The sequence below is a fragment of the Rattus norvegicus genome, chromosome 11 (assembly GCF_036323735.1).
Source record: "Rattus norvegicus strain BN/NHsdMcwi chromosome 11, GRCr8, whole genome shotgun sequence".
Classification (NCBI taxonomy): Eukaryota; Metazoa; Chordata; class Mammalia; order Rodentia; family Muridae; genus Rattus; species Rattus norvegicus.
In genome coordinates, this window is record NC_086029.1 from 91,558,771 (window position 1) to 91,576,807 (window position 18,037).

The following is an 18,037-nucleotide window of genomic DNA, read 5'->3' on the forward strand; positions in this document are numbered from 1 at the left end:
AGGCTGAACAAGCCAGGGGAGGCAAGCCAGTGAGCAACATTCCTCCTCCATACCCTCTGCATCAACTTCTGCATCTACGTTCCTACTTTGTATGAGTTCCAATCCTGACTTCTTTTGGTAATGAGCAGCCATGTGGCAGTGTAAGCTGAATAGACCCGTCCTTCCCCAACTTGCTTCTTGGTCATGATGTTTTGTGCAGGAATAGAAACCCTGACTAAGACATCTTTCCTCTTGTTTCCATTTGTCCTCCTGTCTCATTCTGGCTTCTTTCCCATACTCCCCTATGTATGAAACCAAAGTTACAAAGTAATTACACTTTTCATTTCTAACTGGTCATATTTTATTTATTCAGAATATTGTACTCTTTCCCCTACCAAGAAATCAGGTTTTATTTTGGAGGCGTATGTTCAAAAAAGTTGGAAACTTGTGGAAACTTACCCTCAAATTTCCCTGGACAGGACTTTGAGGCTGTCTGAGGGAAGGGCCGAATCTCTGGTTGTGGGGGTCTGTTGCAATTTGGCAAAGAGAAGATGGGGAAATTGGCTTCAGGAGGAGTGAGAACTTCACCTACATTCAGTGGAGGGAGTCGGTAGACATATCCGATTTGTCGTTGGTGGAAAGGAAAGAGTCCTTTACCTGGCCCTCTTTTCCTTGAGTGTCCGTGTGGTGGACCATGTCCCCGATGATACTGACCCTTGAGTTCTTGGCTATTGGAGGGTGGGTCACAAGGTCCATAGTCAAGGAAATCATGTCCATGGGGGTGGTGTCCATGGGGATGGTCACCATGAGGATGGTGACCATGGGGGTGGTGTCCATGGGGATGCTGACCATGAGGGTGGTGTCCATGGGGATGCTGACCATGAGGGTGGTGTCCATGGGGATGCTGACCATGAGGGTGGTGTCCATGGGGATGCTGACCATGAGGGTGGTGTCCATGGGGATGCTGTCCATGGCACGGATGCTCATTACAACTGTGATTATGAGGGGGTCTATGGCTCCTGTTGGTACCAGAAGGACCAGAATGGCCAGGGAGCATTTGTGGAAGGGCTCCTTCTTGAAGGGGTGGTCTGTCTGAGTTATCTTTTCCTTCTGGTGGTGGTGGGCATCCAATTTCATGTGTCTTATGGGTATGATGATGGTCCCTGGGTCCACTGAGCTTACACAGATGTTTGTCACAATGAGGATGCTCATGGCCCCGATGGGGTTTCATGTCACTCCTGTTTTTAAGATCCTGGTAAAGGACACAGAAACGTGAATATAATTATGTTGGAAGCTAGATTTTAGGCTGGACTGCAGGCTCTCAAAGATTTCACAAATTGATCTAAGACATAGGAAACCAAAAAAGCCATTGTATTTTTAAAACATTAACTATTTCATAATATGTAGGGGTTTGCCTGCGTGTATGTCCGTGTACTCTGTGTGTGTGTGTGTGTGTGTGTGTGTGTGTGTGTGTGTGTGTGTGTGTGTGTAGTGTTTGTGGAGGCCAGAAGAAGGCATAAATCTAGAACTGGAACTAAAAACAGCCATGAGCTGCCATGTGGGGCTGGGTCCTCTTGAAGAGCATCAAATAACATAACTGCAGAGCCATCTCTCCAGCTCTGGTTCTTACATTTTTGTTTTTTTCTAATCAAATTACATTCAAAATAAAAAAGGAATCTGTTGTTGAATAGCATTATTATTGCCCAAGAGAAGTATGACAAATCAGCTAATGTCAAAGTAAGAGTGGTCCTTTGGTGCTGCTTTATAAAAATTGTGTTAACCTTATTTTTCTCATTTCAATGAAAAGAGATCAAGGAACAGTAACTGCCTACTGAGCTAGCAGTTTTGATGGATCTGACATTCCCAACACAGTGCCAAGATACGCTCCTCTAAACTTAACCTCGAAACCCTCAGCTTTAGCTTAAACAAACAAACAAACAAAAACACAGAGTCTTTCTCTGTAGCTCAGCCTGGCCTGGAACTTGGCTATTTTTCTACTTCAGCTTCCCACATGTTGGAACTACAGTTGTATACCGAAACAGACTTTAATTAAAAAAGTTAAGGCTAGGCATGTGGCTGTCTGTGTGGCTAGGTGTCACAGCACTCAGGAGCCAGAAGTAGGCAGATCTCTGAGTCTCAGGCCAGCTTGGTTTACAGAGTGAGTTCCAGATTAGACAATGCTACATAGTGAGTTCCAGATTAGAGAATGCTACAGAGTGAAGCCTTGACTCAAAAAACAAAAATAAATTAAAATAAAACAACAAACGAGCAAATAAAATCTATGGAGCCATCTCTACTCTGACTCTGTCTCTTTCTCTTACACACACACGCACACACACACACACACACACACACACACACACACACACACACACATACACATCGTAAGAGGCAAAAGAACCAAATGTACTATTCGAGAGATTATCTCTTGGTCTGGTCCTGCTCATAATGAGGGCTGTTCAGCCAACCCACCTCAGTGTTGAAGACTTCACAGATCAGGTCAGTGTATTCTGGGGTTTCCAAGTCAGAGGCTTCTGTACTGTAGGTCAAAACTACTCTGCACAATCCAAAGACCTTCAAAGGGAAATGGCTATTAGCATGTGCAAGAGGAATATACAGTGAATGGGTCCATACAGTGTGTGTCCGCATGGCTGTCAACATTTCCAGCCAAGGAAAAGCTTTAAATGAATAAGAGGAAAGTGTCTAGGTCTGTATCTTCCACAGGATTTTATCAGACTTCTGTGGGTTTCTCCACGAACAGATGCACTGTCCATCTGTATGTAGTCCTAGGGACACATGCCCCCTCCTAGAGACAAATGTCTATGCTACCCTTAGGCCAGTGTTTCTGCAATAAAGACCTGGGTTGCTTGTGCCTGGGGGAAGGGAAATGCTATTGAAGACAGATTTATGTAACTTGCAAGTGCTGGGAAGGGCAGAGCCACTACAAAGATGGGTTTGCTTGAGTCCTGTTAACATGAGTGTCTGCTGGCTCTCACTAGCTGACACTCTGTGTTCTGGAAACCCCTAACCCCATTTGTCAAAGGACAAGAAGACAATTCATTTCTAGAAAAAGCTATGCATTGAGGCTGTCTGGACAGTTTTGAGGTTCAAAGAGGCCTATATGAATGTGGACTTGCCAGTTCCCAGCAGTGGGAAATAAATTGTACAAAGGTTCTGAAATCCTGTGTTTGTAAGTGAGTGGGATTCCCACAGGGACAAACGGCTTTAGTTCAGTGAGGGGAGGCTGCTAGCTTCTCCTTCTCCAGACTTTATGACGCTGCAGTAGGTTTTCAGTGCCGCACAAACACAGCAGAGTATTTGTCTTTTGCAGCTGATGAGGAGGAATCTAGAACCGGCTCAAGTAGGAAAGTTGAGCAGCTGGAATGTGTATATATGTAAGTATGCATTTGCCACTTGCGAAATTGTTGACACAACACATGCCTCTTCCCTTCTGGCTGGAGACAGCAGATGTGCCATTAAACCCCAGGAAAGCCCTCGGATCGAGAACAGAACAGAGTTCCACATTGCTAACACTAACCAACTAAGAGTACACTAGTAGGGGGTTAAGATTGTAGGCCTCATCCCAGGGTAACTGAGCCAGACACTTGCATCTCCACAGTGGGGCTGCCTCGGAGCTCAGCAGACAATAATAACATAGTGGAGATGCTTTATAAACACCAAGATACCAAGTGCATTAGTCATTCTCTGATCACAGTGACCAAATACCTGCTAGGCAAGGACTAAAGGGAGGAGATATTGGGCGTCGTCAGTAAGCCCTTTCAGCAGATAATGGGTCAATTTGACTAAGGAAGAAGTCCTGGATTCTAACCAAGCTTGGCAGGACCACAGTAACATCGTCACTTGTCACCTGGGATACCTGCGAGTGTCCATGCTTGTTATAGATGGCCTTAGCATATGCTGGCTATTGGCTCACTAAACCTTTCATCTTAAAGAATTGAAAAATTCAGTTCTAGGTACTATGTATATCACGTCGCATACATTCTAAAACCATTTCTCCATCCGCCGATCAGAATGAATACGTGAACTTACGTTCTAGGGTTGTGTGAGTGTTGGTCAGTGAACATGTGTGTGAGGAGTCCCTTGAGGTGGTGGGCACTCTCTAAATGGCGATGTATCACACTTACCGGAGGGTGTCTGGGGAAGTGTTGTGTGGAACAGTTCCTCACCGAGAATTCTATGAAGTAGCTGGTTCTTTCCCCTCCTCTCTGGAACAAAGGAATCAACACAGTTTCAAGAGCATAGAAGCTGAGTGGGAAAGTAATAGACACCCATCGTACGACATCTTGTAAAACACTAAGGGAGTGAAAATGATGAATACATGTGATTTTCCTTTGGTTTCTGCTTAATACATAAAAATAGATTACGCCAGTGAAAAGAAATCACCGTTTGCAGAAATTGTTATACACGGGCAGAAGCATAGCAGGGAAAAACACCCTCCCTGAGCTCCAGATCCTCATTTTTTGGGGATGTCACTGCTACATTTTTTGTTTTATTTATGTTTTTGTGTCAGAAATTCTTCCTGCATAAGCTTCTGTCCAAGGTCAGAAGACGGTGTCAGGTAATCTGGATTGAGAGTCACAGCTGATTGTGAACCATTATGCCCAATCTTAGAATCCTACCCAGGTCCTCTGGAAGAGCAGTCAGTGCTCTTAACCTGGGAGCTATCTCTCCAGCCCTAGTCCCACTGGTTTCACTGGAATCACAAAAATCCCTGAAAGAGTTCCAGGAAAACACAAACAAACAGTTGAAGGAATTAAAAATGGAAATAGAAGCAATCAAGAAAGCACAAAGGGAAACAACCCTGGATATAGAAAACCAAAGGAAGAGACAGGGAGCCGCAGATACAAGCATCATCAACAGAATACAAGAGATAGAAGAGAGATAGAATCTCAGGAGCAGAAGATTCCATAGAAATCATCAACACAGTGGTCAAATATAATGTAAAGCGGAAAAATCTACTGGTCCAAAACATACAGGAAATTCAGGACTCAATGAGAAGATCAAACCTAAGGATAATAGGTATAGAAGAGAGTGAAGACTCCCAGCTCAAAGGACCAGTAAATATCTTCAACAAAATCATAGAAGAAAACTTCCCTAACCTAAAGAAAGAGATGCCCATAAACATACAAGAAGCCTACAGAACTCCAAATAGATTGGACCAGAAAAGAAACTCCTCCAGTCACATAATAGTCAAAACACCAAATACACAAAATAAAGAAAGAATATTAAAAGCAGTAAGGGAAAAAAGTCAAGTAACATATAAAAGCAGAATCAGAATCACACCAGACTTCTCACCAGAGACTATGAAAGCCAGAAGATCCTGGACAGATATCATACAGACCCTAGGAGAAGACAAATACCAGCCCAGGTTACTGTATCCAGCAAAACTCTCAATTAACATATATGGAGAAACCAAGATATTCCAAAACAAAACCAAATTTACACAATATCTTTCTACAAATCCAGTGCTACAAAGGATAATAAATGGTAAAACCCAACATAAGGAGGCAAGCTACATCCTAGAAAAAGCAAGAAACTAATCATCTTGTCAACAAAACAAAGAGAAGACAAGAACACAAACATAATCTCACATCCACATATGAATGTAACAGGAAGCAATAATCACTATTCCTTACTATCTCTCAATATCAATGGTCTCAACTCCCCAATAAATTTTCAAAGGAAAAATCTACCAAGATGAACTCTCAATCCTAAATATCTATGCTCCAAATACAAGGGCACCTACATACATAAAAAAAAAAAAAAACTTACTGAAACTCAAAAGACACATTGCACCTCACGCAATAATAGTAGGAGATTTCAACACCCCACTCTCATCAATGGACAGATCATGGAAACAGAAATTAAACAGAAAAAAAAAGATTCCTTCTGTGGCAGAAATTAAACAGAGACATAGACAGACTAAGAGAAGTCATGAACCAAATGGACTTAACAGATGTTTATAGAAAATTCTATCCTAAAACAAAAGGATATACCTTCTCACCACCTCATGGTACTTTCTCCAAAATTGACCATAATAGGTCATAAAACAGGTCTCAACAGATACAGAAAGATAGAAATAATCCCATGCGTCCTATCAGATCACTACGGGCTAAAGCTGGTCTTCAATAACAATAAGGGAAGAATGCCCACATATACGTGGAAATTGAACAATGCTCTACTCAATGATAACCTGGTCAAGGAAGAAATAAAGAAAGAAATTAAAGACTTCTTAGAATTTAATGAAAATGAAGGTACAACATACCCAAACTTAGGGGACACAATGAAAGCTGTGCTAAGAGGAAATCTCATATCTCTGAGTGCCTGCAGAAAGAAACAGGAGAGAGCATATGTCACCAGTTTGACAGCACACCTAAAAGCTCTAGAACAAAAAGAAGCAAATACACCCAGGAGGAGTAGAAGGCAGGAAATAATCAAACTCAGAGCTGAAATCAACCAAGTAGAAACAAAAAGGACCATAGAAAGAATCAACAGAACCAAAAGTTAGTTCTTTGAGAAAATCAACAAGATAGATAAACCCTTAGCCAGACTAACGAGAGGACACAGAGAATGTGTCCAAATTAACAAAATCAGAAATGAAAAGCAAGACATAACTACAGAATCAGAGGAAATTCAAAAAATCATCAGATCCTACTACAAAAGCCTATATTCAACAAAACTTGAAAATCTGCAGGAAATGGACAATTTCCTAGATAGATACCAGGTACCGAAGTTAAATCAGGAACAGATAAACCATTTAAACAACCCCATAACTCCTAACGAAATAGAAGCAGTCATTAAAGGTCTCCCAACCAAAAGGAGCCCAGGTCCAGATGGGTTTAGTGCATTATTCTATCAGACCTTCATAGAAGACCTCATACCAATACTATCCAAACTATTCCACAAAATTGAAACAGATGGAGTGCTACCGAATTCCTTCTATGAAGCCACAATTACTCTTATACCTAAACCACACAAAGACCCAACAAAGAAAGAGAACTTCAGGGGTTGGGGATTTAGCTCAGTGGTAGAGCGCTTGCCTAGGAAGCACAAGGCCCTGGGTTCGGTCCCCAGCTCCGAAAAAAAAAGAACAAAAAAAAAAAAAAAAAGAAAGAAAGAAAGAAAGAGAACTTCAGACCAGACCAATTTCCCTTATGAATATCGACCCAAAAATACTCAATAAAATTCTGGCAAACCGAATCCAAGAACACATCAAAACAATCATCCACCATGATCAGTAGGCTTCATCCCAGGCATGCAGGGATGGTTTAATATACAGAAGACCATCAATGTGATCCATTATATAAACAAACTGAAAGAACAAAACCACATGATCATTTTATTAGATGCTGAGAAAGCATTTGACAAAATTCAACACCCCTTCATGATAAAAGTCATGGAAAGAATAGGAATTCAAGGCCCATACCTAAACATAGTTAGAGCCATATACAGCAAACCAGTCACTAACATTAAACTAAGTAGAGAGAAACATGAAGCAATCCCACTAAAATCAGGGACTAGATAAGGATGCCCACTCTCTCCCTACTTATTCAGTATAGTTCTTGAAGTTCTAACCAGAGCAATCAGACAACAAAAGGAGATCAAGGGGATACAGATTGGAAAAGAAGAAGTCAAAATATCACTATTTGCGGATGATATGATAGTATATTTAAGTGATCCCAAAAGTTCCACCAGAGAACTAATAAACCTGATAAACACCTTCAGCAAAGTGGCTGGGTATAAAATTAACTCAAATAAATCAGTAGCCTTCCTCTACACAAAAGAGAAACAAGCCGAGAAAGAAATTAGGGAAACGACACCCTTCATAATAGTCCCAAATAATATAAAATACCTTGGTGTGACTTTAACCAAGCAAGTAAAAGATCTGTATGATAAGAACTTTAAGCCTCTGAGGAAAGAAATTGAAGAAGACCTCAGAAGATGGAAAGATCTCCCATGATCATGGATTGGCAGGATTAATATAGTAAAAATGGCCATTTTACCAAAAGCGATCTACAGATTCAATGCAATCCCCATCAAAATATCAATCCAATTCCTCAGAGAGTTAGACAGAACAATTTGCAAATTCATCTGGAATAACAAAAAACCCAGGATACCTAAGACTATCCTCCACAATGAAAGGACTTCAGGGGGAATCACTATCCCTGAACTCAAGCAGTATTACAGAGCAATAGTGATAAAAACTGCATGGTATTGGTACAGAGACAGACAGATAGACCAATGGAATAGAATTGAAGACCCAGAAATGAACCCACATACCTATGGTCACTTGATTTTTGACAAAGGAGCTAAAACCATCCAATGGAAAAAAGATAGCATTTTCAGCAAATGGTGCTGGTTCAACTGGAGGTCAGTATGTATAAGAATGCATATCGATCCATGCTTATCACACTGTACAAAGCTTAAGTCCAAGTTTGTCAAGGACCTCTACATCAAACCAGATACACTCAAACTAATAGAAGAAAGGGTGGGGAAGCATCTGGAACACATGGGCACTGGAGAAAATTTCCTGAACAAAACACCAATGGCTTATGCTCTAAGATCAAGAATTGACAAATGGGATCTCATAGAACTGCAAAGCTTCTGTAAGGCAAAGGACACTGTGGTTAGGACAAAATGGCAACCAACAGATTGGGAAAAGATCTTTACCAATCCTACAACAGATAGAGGCCTTATATCCAAAATATACAAAGAACTCAAGAAGTTAGACTGCAGGGAGACAAATAACCCTATTAAAAAATGGGGTTCAGAGCTAAACAAAGAATTCACAGCTGAGGCATGCCGAATGGCTGAGAAACACCTAAAGAAATGTTCAACATCTTTAGTCATAAGGGAAATGCAAATCAAAACAACCCTGAGATTTCACCTCACCCCAGTGGGAATGGCTAAGATCAAAAACTCAGGTGACAGCAGATGCTGGCGAGGATTCGGAGAAAGAGGAACACTCCTCCATTGTTGGTGGGATTGCAGACTGATACAACCATTCTGGAAATCAGTCTGGAGGTTCCTCAGAAAATTGGACATTGAACTAACTGAGGGCCCAGCTATACCTCTCTTCGGCATATACCCAAAAGATGCCCCAACATATAACAAAGACATGTGCTCCACTATGTTTATAGCAGCTTTATTTATAATAGCCAGAAGCTGAAAGGACCCAGATATCCTTCAACAGAGGAATGGATACAGAAAATGTGGTACATCTACACAATGGAATATTAATCAGCTATCAAAAACAATGCCTTTATGAAATTCATAGGTAAATGGATGGAACTGGAAAATATCATCCTGAATGAGGTAACCCAATCACAGAAAAACACACATGGTATGTACTCATTGATAGGTGACTATTAGCCCAAGTCCTTGAATTACCCTAGATGCACAGAACACATGAAACTCAAGAAGGATGACCAGAATGCGAATGCTTCACTCCTTCTTTAAAAGGGGAACAAGAATACCCTTGGCAGGAAATAGGGAAGCAAAGTTTAGAACAGAGGCAAAAGGAACACCCATTCAGAGCCTGCCCCACATGTGGCCCATACATATACAGCCACCAAACTAGATAAGATGGATGAAGCAAAGAAGTGCAGGCTGACAGGAACCAGATGTAGATCTCTCCTGAGAGGCACACCCAGAATACAGCAAATACATAGGCGAACGCCAGCAGCTAACGACTGAACTGAGAAGGGGACTCCCGTTGAAGGAATCAGAGAAAGGACTGGAAGAGCTTGAAGAGACTCGAGACCCCATATGATCAACAATGCCAACCAACCAGAGCTTCCAGGGACTAAGCCACTACCCAAAGACTATACGTGGACTGACCCTGGGCTCCAACCTCAAAGGTAGCAATGAATAGCCTAGTAAGAGCACCAGTGGAAGGGAAGCCCTTGGTCCTGCCAAGACTGAACACCTAGTGAATGTGATTGTTGGGGGGAGGGTGGTAATGGGGGGAAGATGGGGAGGGGAAGCCCACATAGATGGGGAAGGGTAGGGGTTTAGGGGGATGTTGGCCCGGAAACCGGGAAGGGGAATAACAATCGAAATGTAAATAAGAAATACTCAAGTTAATAAAGATTAAAAAAAAGAGTACATACTGTCCCTTCAAAGGACCAGTTCAATTCCCCATCAGGAGATCCAATGCCCTCTTCTAGCCTGTGGTCTCTCTCTCTGTCTCTCTCTCTCTCTTTCTCTCTCTTCCCTCCTCTCTCTGTCTCTGTCTGTCTCTGTCTCTGTCTCTGTCTCTGTCTCTCTCTCTCTCTCTCTCTCTCTCTCTCACACACACACACACACACACAAATAAACAAATATTAAAAGTATGTATTTAAAAGAAACAAAAGCCAAAACATTATCTGGCTGTTCCACATGACAGCCCTCAGTGGGAGGCACTAATATTCTGGATCTACTAGGCAGAGACATTTAGCCTCAGCTCTAAAGCTGGTCATGGTCAGGCTCATTTCCCAAGCCTCAGTATTCTACCATAAGGAGGCTAACATTGGATAGTTTTTAGTGTTCAAATAATCCAATAATGCTCTTGCCTTTCCTTTGGCTTCTTTTTCCTGTCAGATAATAATTCTATCCTTATCCCTTATCTCGTATCTCTTCAATACGTGAAGTTTATCTGATTGTTGTTTACTGAGTATCAAAGGCTGCAACAATTTCAAAGGAGCTGCCTAGGTTAGGCCAGTGTACAGGGCCAGCTGCTCAGCTCACACCCAACACGCTGAAGTAGTGGGAACTCACCATTCTTATAACCCTTTCAGCCCTTTCCACTCTGAATGAGGCAAAGTCACCATTCTCCGCTTTGTACTTGTCGAGGGCTTTACGGGCTAGCTTTCTGTAGGGCTCGGAATCCTCAAATGAGTCCACTAGTACAGGACTGTCTTTGGTGTTGATATATGCCGAAGAGACTAGAGAAAGGAGAAAGAAATTGATGCCACAGGGTCAGAGTTGGAAGCGGCAACTTCGAAGCCAGGTCAGAATACAGCACGTGTAAGCACATCCCTGAGAGTCATTACTGTTATTATAGACGGACTAACTGAAGGTTAAAGTAATTCAAGGTCAATCGGCGAGACAACAGCTGTTTTCTCTGCCATTCCACGTGACCGCCATCAATGAGGCCCACTCCAGCCTTCACAAGTGCTGCTTTAATCTAGGCTTCCTATCTTTGTCAAGGAGAGAATGGCAGCTTAAAGTTAAAGCTACAGAAAATGGTTGAGCGCAATTTCCCTCCCTCCCTCCCTCCCTCCCTCCCTCCCTCCCTCCCTCCCTCCCTCCCTCCCTCCCTCTCTCCCTCAACCTCCCCTCTATCTGAGGGTGTGCTCCCTTTCTTTTTTTGCCCACAGGGAATTGCCCTGGGGCTGCCCTCAGACTCATACTATGGTCTTCTGGAGTGCTAGGAATACAGGTCTGTAACACCATGCCTTGCTTCTTTTTAAAAGGAATTTCAACTGCTCAACTTAGCTGGGCAGAAGTGGCTGTGCCTTTAATCCCAGCACTCAGAAGACAGAGGCAAGCAGATCTCTGTGAGTTCCAAGGCCAGCCTACTCTACAAAGTGAGTTCCAGGACAAAGAGAGATAAAAAGAGAAACTCCGTCTCATCAAACAAACAAACCTAATTCTTTTGGAGAAAATACTAAAATACTTAAGAATGTTAAGACAGCGTTGGCACTGTAGAAACGTAGACGTAGCATTCTTTGTCATGCCTCAGTGTGCTTCTGGGAGCACACCTTGGAACCTTTGCCAGCCCCAATTATTTTTATCTCTGCAATAAAAAGTTCCACAACATTTACTTCATAGCCTCGAGTAAAATTAGATGGAATGATTGGATCTGTGTGGCACAGCGTATGACTACTTTATACACTAGGACATAGAACTCTTAACTGTTGAAGCCAATTCTTAGCAAGAATGCACTGTATTCTGCAAATCATGAATTCAACTCCACCATGAATTCTAAATAAGGAAAGCTTAAACAGATTAAGTAACCTGCTCCCCAGCTCACAATGATCCTGGAGATAAAATAGTTGGAGCTGGCTGAAGTTCAATGGCATGACCTGGAAGGCAAAATCTAGACACAGTGAAGACAAGATTCCATCTCAACGGCACTGAAGGCACCAGTCAGCTCCCATTCCACCACCCTGTTACCTAATCCACACCACTGTATGACCGAGTTCTACATTCACTTGGAATCAGTTAGCAACTCCGCAGATGACCTTACCGGATCTCATGGTGCAGTTATAGCCATTCACGCTAAGATCTTGAGACTCATTGGAGTATCTTGTGGCTATTACCTTACACTGTCCAATCACCTGTAAGACAAGAGGATTCCCATCAATCTCATCACAGACTGTACTGCACACCATTGGCACCCCAAACCCTTATGAGAGCAATGGGATGTGACCACACCCCATATGTTTTCAAAGGAGGCAGCACTAGATAGAGCCCCTTGGTGCGTAAAACTTGAACTTCTGGAATGGGCATCTCGTATCTGCTCATTCCTTTGTACTCTCACCTGTGAAGGGAGCCTGGCCTCAATATCCAGCCTCATACCCAGGACAAGACCTAATTCCTCACTGCAATTACAGCCATTACCACCAACAAAGTCAGTCTTCACCGCACACAATTCCCAGCTCATTAATTCATAGGCTGTGTTTTTTTAAACGACATTGGACTCCATTTACTCACACTCTCTCCCTTCAGAGTTCAGCGGATTGATGTCTAAGGATGTTTGCTGATTTGCGCGGGACTTGAAGGTAATGGCGCTATCTCAAGGAGCCACGAGAGAACAATTGAAGGTTAAGATCATCTTCATGAATCTTAAGATGCCAGCAGCTTTTCCCACTGTCTAGCCCAGCATGTGTCTCCAGTGAGTGAGCTGATTAGATAGAAGAATGATATGAGGAACCCAGTGGCCCCAGTTACTTACAACCTCAGATGTCCTCATGGCTGGAAGACACTCATCCTGGGCTTTTGTGGAGAGGACCCAACAGTCAGATTCTACCACATCTAAAACTAAGTAGTAGATGGTGGCAGTTTCCTAAGGGTAACAAGGAAGGGACAGGTCAGGAGGATGCAGGGACACAGAGATCTTTTTGTTTTGGTTTATTTTGTTGTTGCTGTTGTTCATTTTAGTTTTTCATGATTTATCTATTTTTATTTTCTATACATAGGTGTTTTTGCCTGTATGTATGTCTGTGTGAGGGTGTTAGATCCCCTGGAACTGGAGTTCTAGACAGTTATGAGATGGATGCTGGGAATTGAACCACAGACTTCTGGAAGAGCAGCCACTGAGTCATCTTCCAGCGCCCGTTTTTATTTTTAATAAAAGCAATCTCTTCCTTTCCCTTTCTTTTCTTTCCCTCTATTCTCACACACTCTCCTTCCCTCCTTCCTTCCGTCCTTCCTTCCTTCCTTCCTTCCTTCCCGTCCCCTTCCCTTTCTTTCTCTCTTCTTCCTTCCACTTTCCATTTCTCTGTCCATTGTTCATTCTTTTTCTTTTTAAAGAACAGGACTCCAGGATGTAAGAACCCAGGCTGGCTTTGAACTTACCTTTGTGCTTCACAGTCCCAAGTGCTGAATTACAGGCATGCACTACTGTGGATCCAGAGGTTTCTTCTCTCACCTTTAAAAGCTGCACTAAATGGCCCATTGGTTTGGGTAGGTGTTGAAAGTTCAAGCCCAGAGTTAAGAGTAACAAATAACTACCACCTTCTCTGGTCTGTATTTGTGGTCCTGTCCTCTGTGCCTGAACTGTCTTTCCCTCCTTAGCAGCAGAGAACAGCAGCAGAACAAAACAAGCAAGGAAAAATATAAATACATCTTGCAATCATCATTTTTTTCCCCTTAGCCAGTCATAAACAAGGCTGAGTGGTCTTTCCTTGAAATGTCTCATGTCTTGCCTAGCCTGTATTTTGACCACTGCCTTGATCTGGTCCTCGTTTCTGCATTCCTGGATATGCAAACGAACTCTTTGTTCATGTCCCTATCACCTGCCTCTGTCCCCTGAGTCTCATTGTGTCCCCTTCTCCAGCCTTTCTGTACTGCCTTTCAGAGGTAGCACCATTCACTTTCATCCTGTGTCAGACAAATGTGTGACACATGGCTATTACATTGTTTGCTGTCTTAAGTTCTGTGTTCCTGATTTCTGCATTTGGCAGTGCCTCCCCATCTCCAGTGCTGTAAAAAGTATGAAATGCTTTGTGTGTCATCTGCAGTTGCCCGGGGTCTGGCTTCCTGCCTTCAGGCATTCCATTGTAGAAAATGTACGAAATTGTTATGGTTGTTGTTGGTACTGTTATTGCTGCAGTGGGAGGAAACAGCATCGCTCTGTAGTCCCGATTGCCCTATTAAATCTGGTCTAAACAACCATAGAATTTAAATGAACACAGTAAGCTTGCTTGGCTTCAAGATAAGACCAAATACTCTTCCAACTTCACACTGAACTCCAGAACCTCACTGAACTTCTATAATCCCTACCTGCTTATTCCATTCCTGTGCAGTAGGTCACTTTCAGATTCCCTGCTCACCTCTAGGACATGTGGTGCTAGAATTCACCTGTTCAAATCCCTCTAACCTCCAGAACCCACCACCGTATTTCCCTTTCAGAATTAAAAGATCTGTCATTGTGTCGCCCCAATATCTTTGGAGTGTATATGGTCACAAACCTATTCTGTCTTTTTTTTCTGAGGAGCACAACTAATTCTAGTTTTCTTTTCAAAGTTCCCAGTATTCTACAGGATCTACAGTGCTTCCGAATAGTTGCAGCCGGATGCATGGTTACTGACGTGCCAATAACCAAGATTAGTTTAGAGGCAAACCCAACAACTCAGAGTCCGCTTCAGAAACTAAACAGGAAACCTGGCTAAAGTTGTCAATTGTGTAAAGCAGCCTGCTCTGGGGCTGCAGTCCCCATTGCCCCTGACACGTTGTCTCCCAGCTCCAATCCTCCATTGGCCATGTCTTACCACTCTGTCCAAGTGGGCATCAGAGACCCGCAGCAGCTGAAAAGTATAGCCACTCCTCCGCCCTTTATTGATCAAGTCTAGAACTTTCTCAGCCAAAGGCTTGGAGGCATCACAGTTGGTGGGACTCAGGGCATGGGAACACTGCAGGGTGACTAGAAGCAATGCCGTGGTGAGCACCTTCATGGTGCAAAACCATCCTCGGCTGTGGTCCACCATAGTGGAGAATGCTACAGTGACTCACACTCAGTTGATAAAGGTCTTTATAGATCTTTTGTTGTATAACTGGGCATGTTCACTTTGACCCCAGGTTCAAATATCTGTCAACAGTCTGTAAATGATTAGTGTAGAGAAAGTTAAGACCCAACACTGATGCGTGGGTAAAAACCATCATTTGTGCAATACGCTATATCGGGTAGACAACTGACTCAGGGTGCATTTGACCCTAAGTATTTATTGTGTGGGTGTGGGGGATGGAATTGGGAGTAAGTTTTCTTTTACTTGTCTCATTTGGAAATCTCTACAGCCAGCTGCTTTTTGTGGATTATGGTGCTAAAATTCCTTAGTGGAACACAGCCGAATTATCTGAGCAGGGTAACACATTCGATGCCCTGACTCTTGAAGGGCATGACCTTCAGCAGTGACTGTGAAATCTGATGGACATTTTTTTTTGGTTCTTTTTTTCCGGAGCTGGGGACCGAACCCAGGGCCTTGCGCTTCCTAGGCAAGCGCTCTACCACTGAGCTAAATCCCCAACCCCCTGATGGATATTTCTAACCCTTACTGTGTGATGCTGTAGAACCCTTCTGCCTTAGTGACTGTTCTATTCCTGTGAAGAGACACCATGACCATTGCAACTCTTATGAAAAAAAAAAAAAACCACTTAATTGGAGCTTGCTTCCATTTCCCAGGTTTAATCCATCATCATTGTGGGGATCACGGTGGCCTGCACAGGTGGACATGGTATTGAGATGTCACTGAAAGTTCTACATCTGGATCCACAGGCAGCAAAAAGAGAGAGCCACTGGGCCTGGCTTGGGCTTTTGAAATGTCAAAGCTCATCCCGAGTGACACACTTCCTCTAATAAGGCCATATTCACACCAACAAGGCCACTTCGCCCAATCATTCTCAAGTATGCTGATGACTAAGCATTCCACGATACATGAACCAATGAGGGTGTCTTAACTGAGTTCCTATTGCTGTGATAAAACATCATGACCAAAAGCAACTTGGGGAGAAAAGGGTTTATTTAGTTCACATTTCTATATCAACACTCATCTCTGAAGCAAGTCAGAACAGGAACTCAGCACAAGGAACTGGAGGCAGGGGTTGATACAGAGACCCTGGAGGAGTGCTGTCTACTGGATTGCTCCTTATGGCTTACTCTGTGTGCTTTCTTATAGAACCCAGGACCAACAAACCTGGGTGGCCCCACCAACAATAAGCTGGGCCCATCCTCATCAAGCACTAATTAAGAAAAATACAGGTCTGCCTATAACCCAATCTCATGGAGGCATTTTCTTCATTTCATGGAGGTTCCCTCCTCTCAGATCATGTTAGCTTGTGTCAGGTGGACATAAAAATATCCAGCACAGAGGGGTGACATTTTTATTCAAACCACCACATCCTTTCACTCTTAAACTTTTTTATTTATAAAATGTGAATTGATAGTTCTTGGTGATGCTGTGCAATGAATAAGAAGCCATGTCTATTTCAGTCGGTGAAATGTTGGGCACAGCATAAATGCAGAGTAATGGATACCACTTACTAATGTTTGTGCTACGACTAGGGACCCTCCCATGCCATGCTCGTTACTTGTGTCCCTTAAAGCAAATCATATGAAAGAAGACACTGGTGGGACAGATAAGGGCTGAGACATTGTGGACCTATCCCATTTGGGTAAGGGCCTCTCACTGGGCACAGGGCTGAAGGCAGCAACCTCTATCCAACCCCTCCACAGTGTGCAGCCTCCGTGTTTGTAGGGGTTGCAGTTTCAGAAGGAACCTAAGAGATCCTGCCTAGGTTTTCTGCTCACTGCTGTATGTAGTGTCACTACAGCATTTCGCCTCTTCCCAAACTTTCTCTACAGTGAAGATCTGCAGCAATGGTGACAAACCTTGCCTTCATGTTAGAAGCATTCAAAGAACTTTAGGAAAAATCCTGGTGTTGGACTGGAGGTTCTTCTTGGTGGAAGTCTCTTGCTGAGCATGCACAAAGTCCTGGGTTTCACACCCAGTAGAAAAACTATCACTGCATTTGCACAGATCCCTTCGGTTAGAAGTAGTGGTAGATCCAAGCAAGCGCAGTCTTCAACTTCCCAGATCATTCCAAAGTGTTGTCAAGGCTGAGAAGGACTGGGCTTATGTATGGAGTCAAAGACACAAAAGAAACTAAGACAGAGACACAGTGATGGAGTCCATACATGGCGGTGCAGTATTTTGAAAATATCTCGACCCATCCCATGGGCAAACACCAATCTCTGACACTAGTAATGATGCTCTGTCATGCTTGCAGAAAGGAGCCTAGCATGACTTTCCTCCAAGAGCCTCCACCCAGCAGCTGACTGAAACAGATGCGGAGACCCTCAGGCAAACGTTGGACAGAACTCAGGGAGTCTTCTGGAAGGATTGGGGAAAGGGTTGGAAGCTCTGAAGGGGACAGGAACCCCACAGGAAGACCAACAGAGTTAACTAACCTGGACCCTTGGGGCTCTCAGAGATTGACCCACAAACCAAAGAACATACATGGGCTGGACCTAGGCCTCCCTGCACATATGCAACAGATGAGCAGTGTGTTCTTTACGTAGGTTCCCTCAACAACTGGAGCAGGGGCTGTCCTGAAACCTGTTGGCTGCCTATTGGATCTCATTCTTATAACTGGGATGCCTTGTCTTGCTTCAGTGAAAGAAGACTCACCTAGCCCTGCCGAGACTTGATGCACAAGGGATACTGGGGGAAGAGGGGAGGGTTCTCCACCGTCTCATAGGAGAAGGGAAATGGGGAAAGAGGGGAGGAATTGTGTAAGGGGGGGACCAGGAAGAGGGGGGCAGTGATTGGGATGT

At 43.3% G+C, this 18,037-nt stretch overlaps 1 protein-coding gene across 1 annotated transcript; it reads right to left on the reverse strand.

The window, feature by feature from the left end:
- Nucleotides 1–316: 316 nt before the first annotated feature.
- On the reverse strand, nt 317–15,212 carry Hrg (histidine-rich glycoprotein). Its single transcript, NM_133428.2, has 7 exons — nt 14,979–15,212; nt 12,941–13,051; nt 12,233–12,323; nt 10,759–10,925; nt 4,125–4,205; nt 2,452–2,553; nt 317–1,231 (listed from the first exon to the last, which is right to left on the reverse strand). The coding sequence occupies exons 1-7, from the start codon at nt 15,159–15,161 to the stop codon at nt 389–391; spliced, it is 1,578 nt and encodes a 525-aa protein (NP_596919.1). The 5' UTR covers nt 15,162–15,212; the 3' UTR covers nt 317–388.
- Between the last annotated feature and the right edge of the window lie 2,825 nt (nt 15,213–18,037).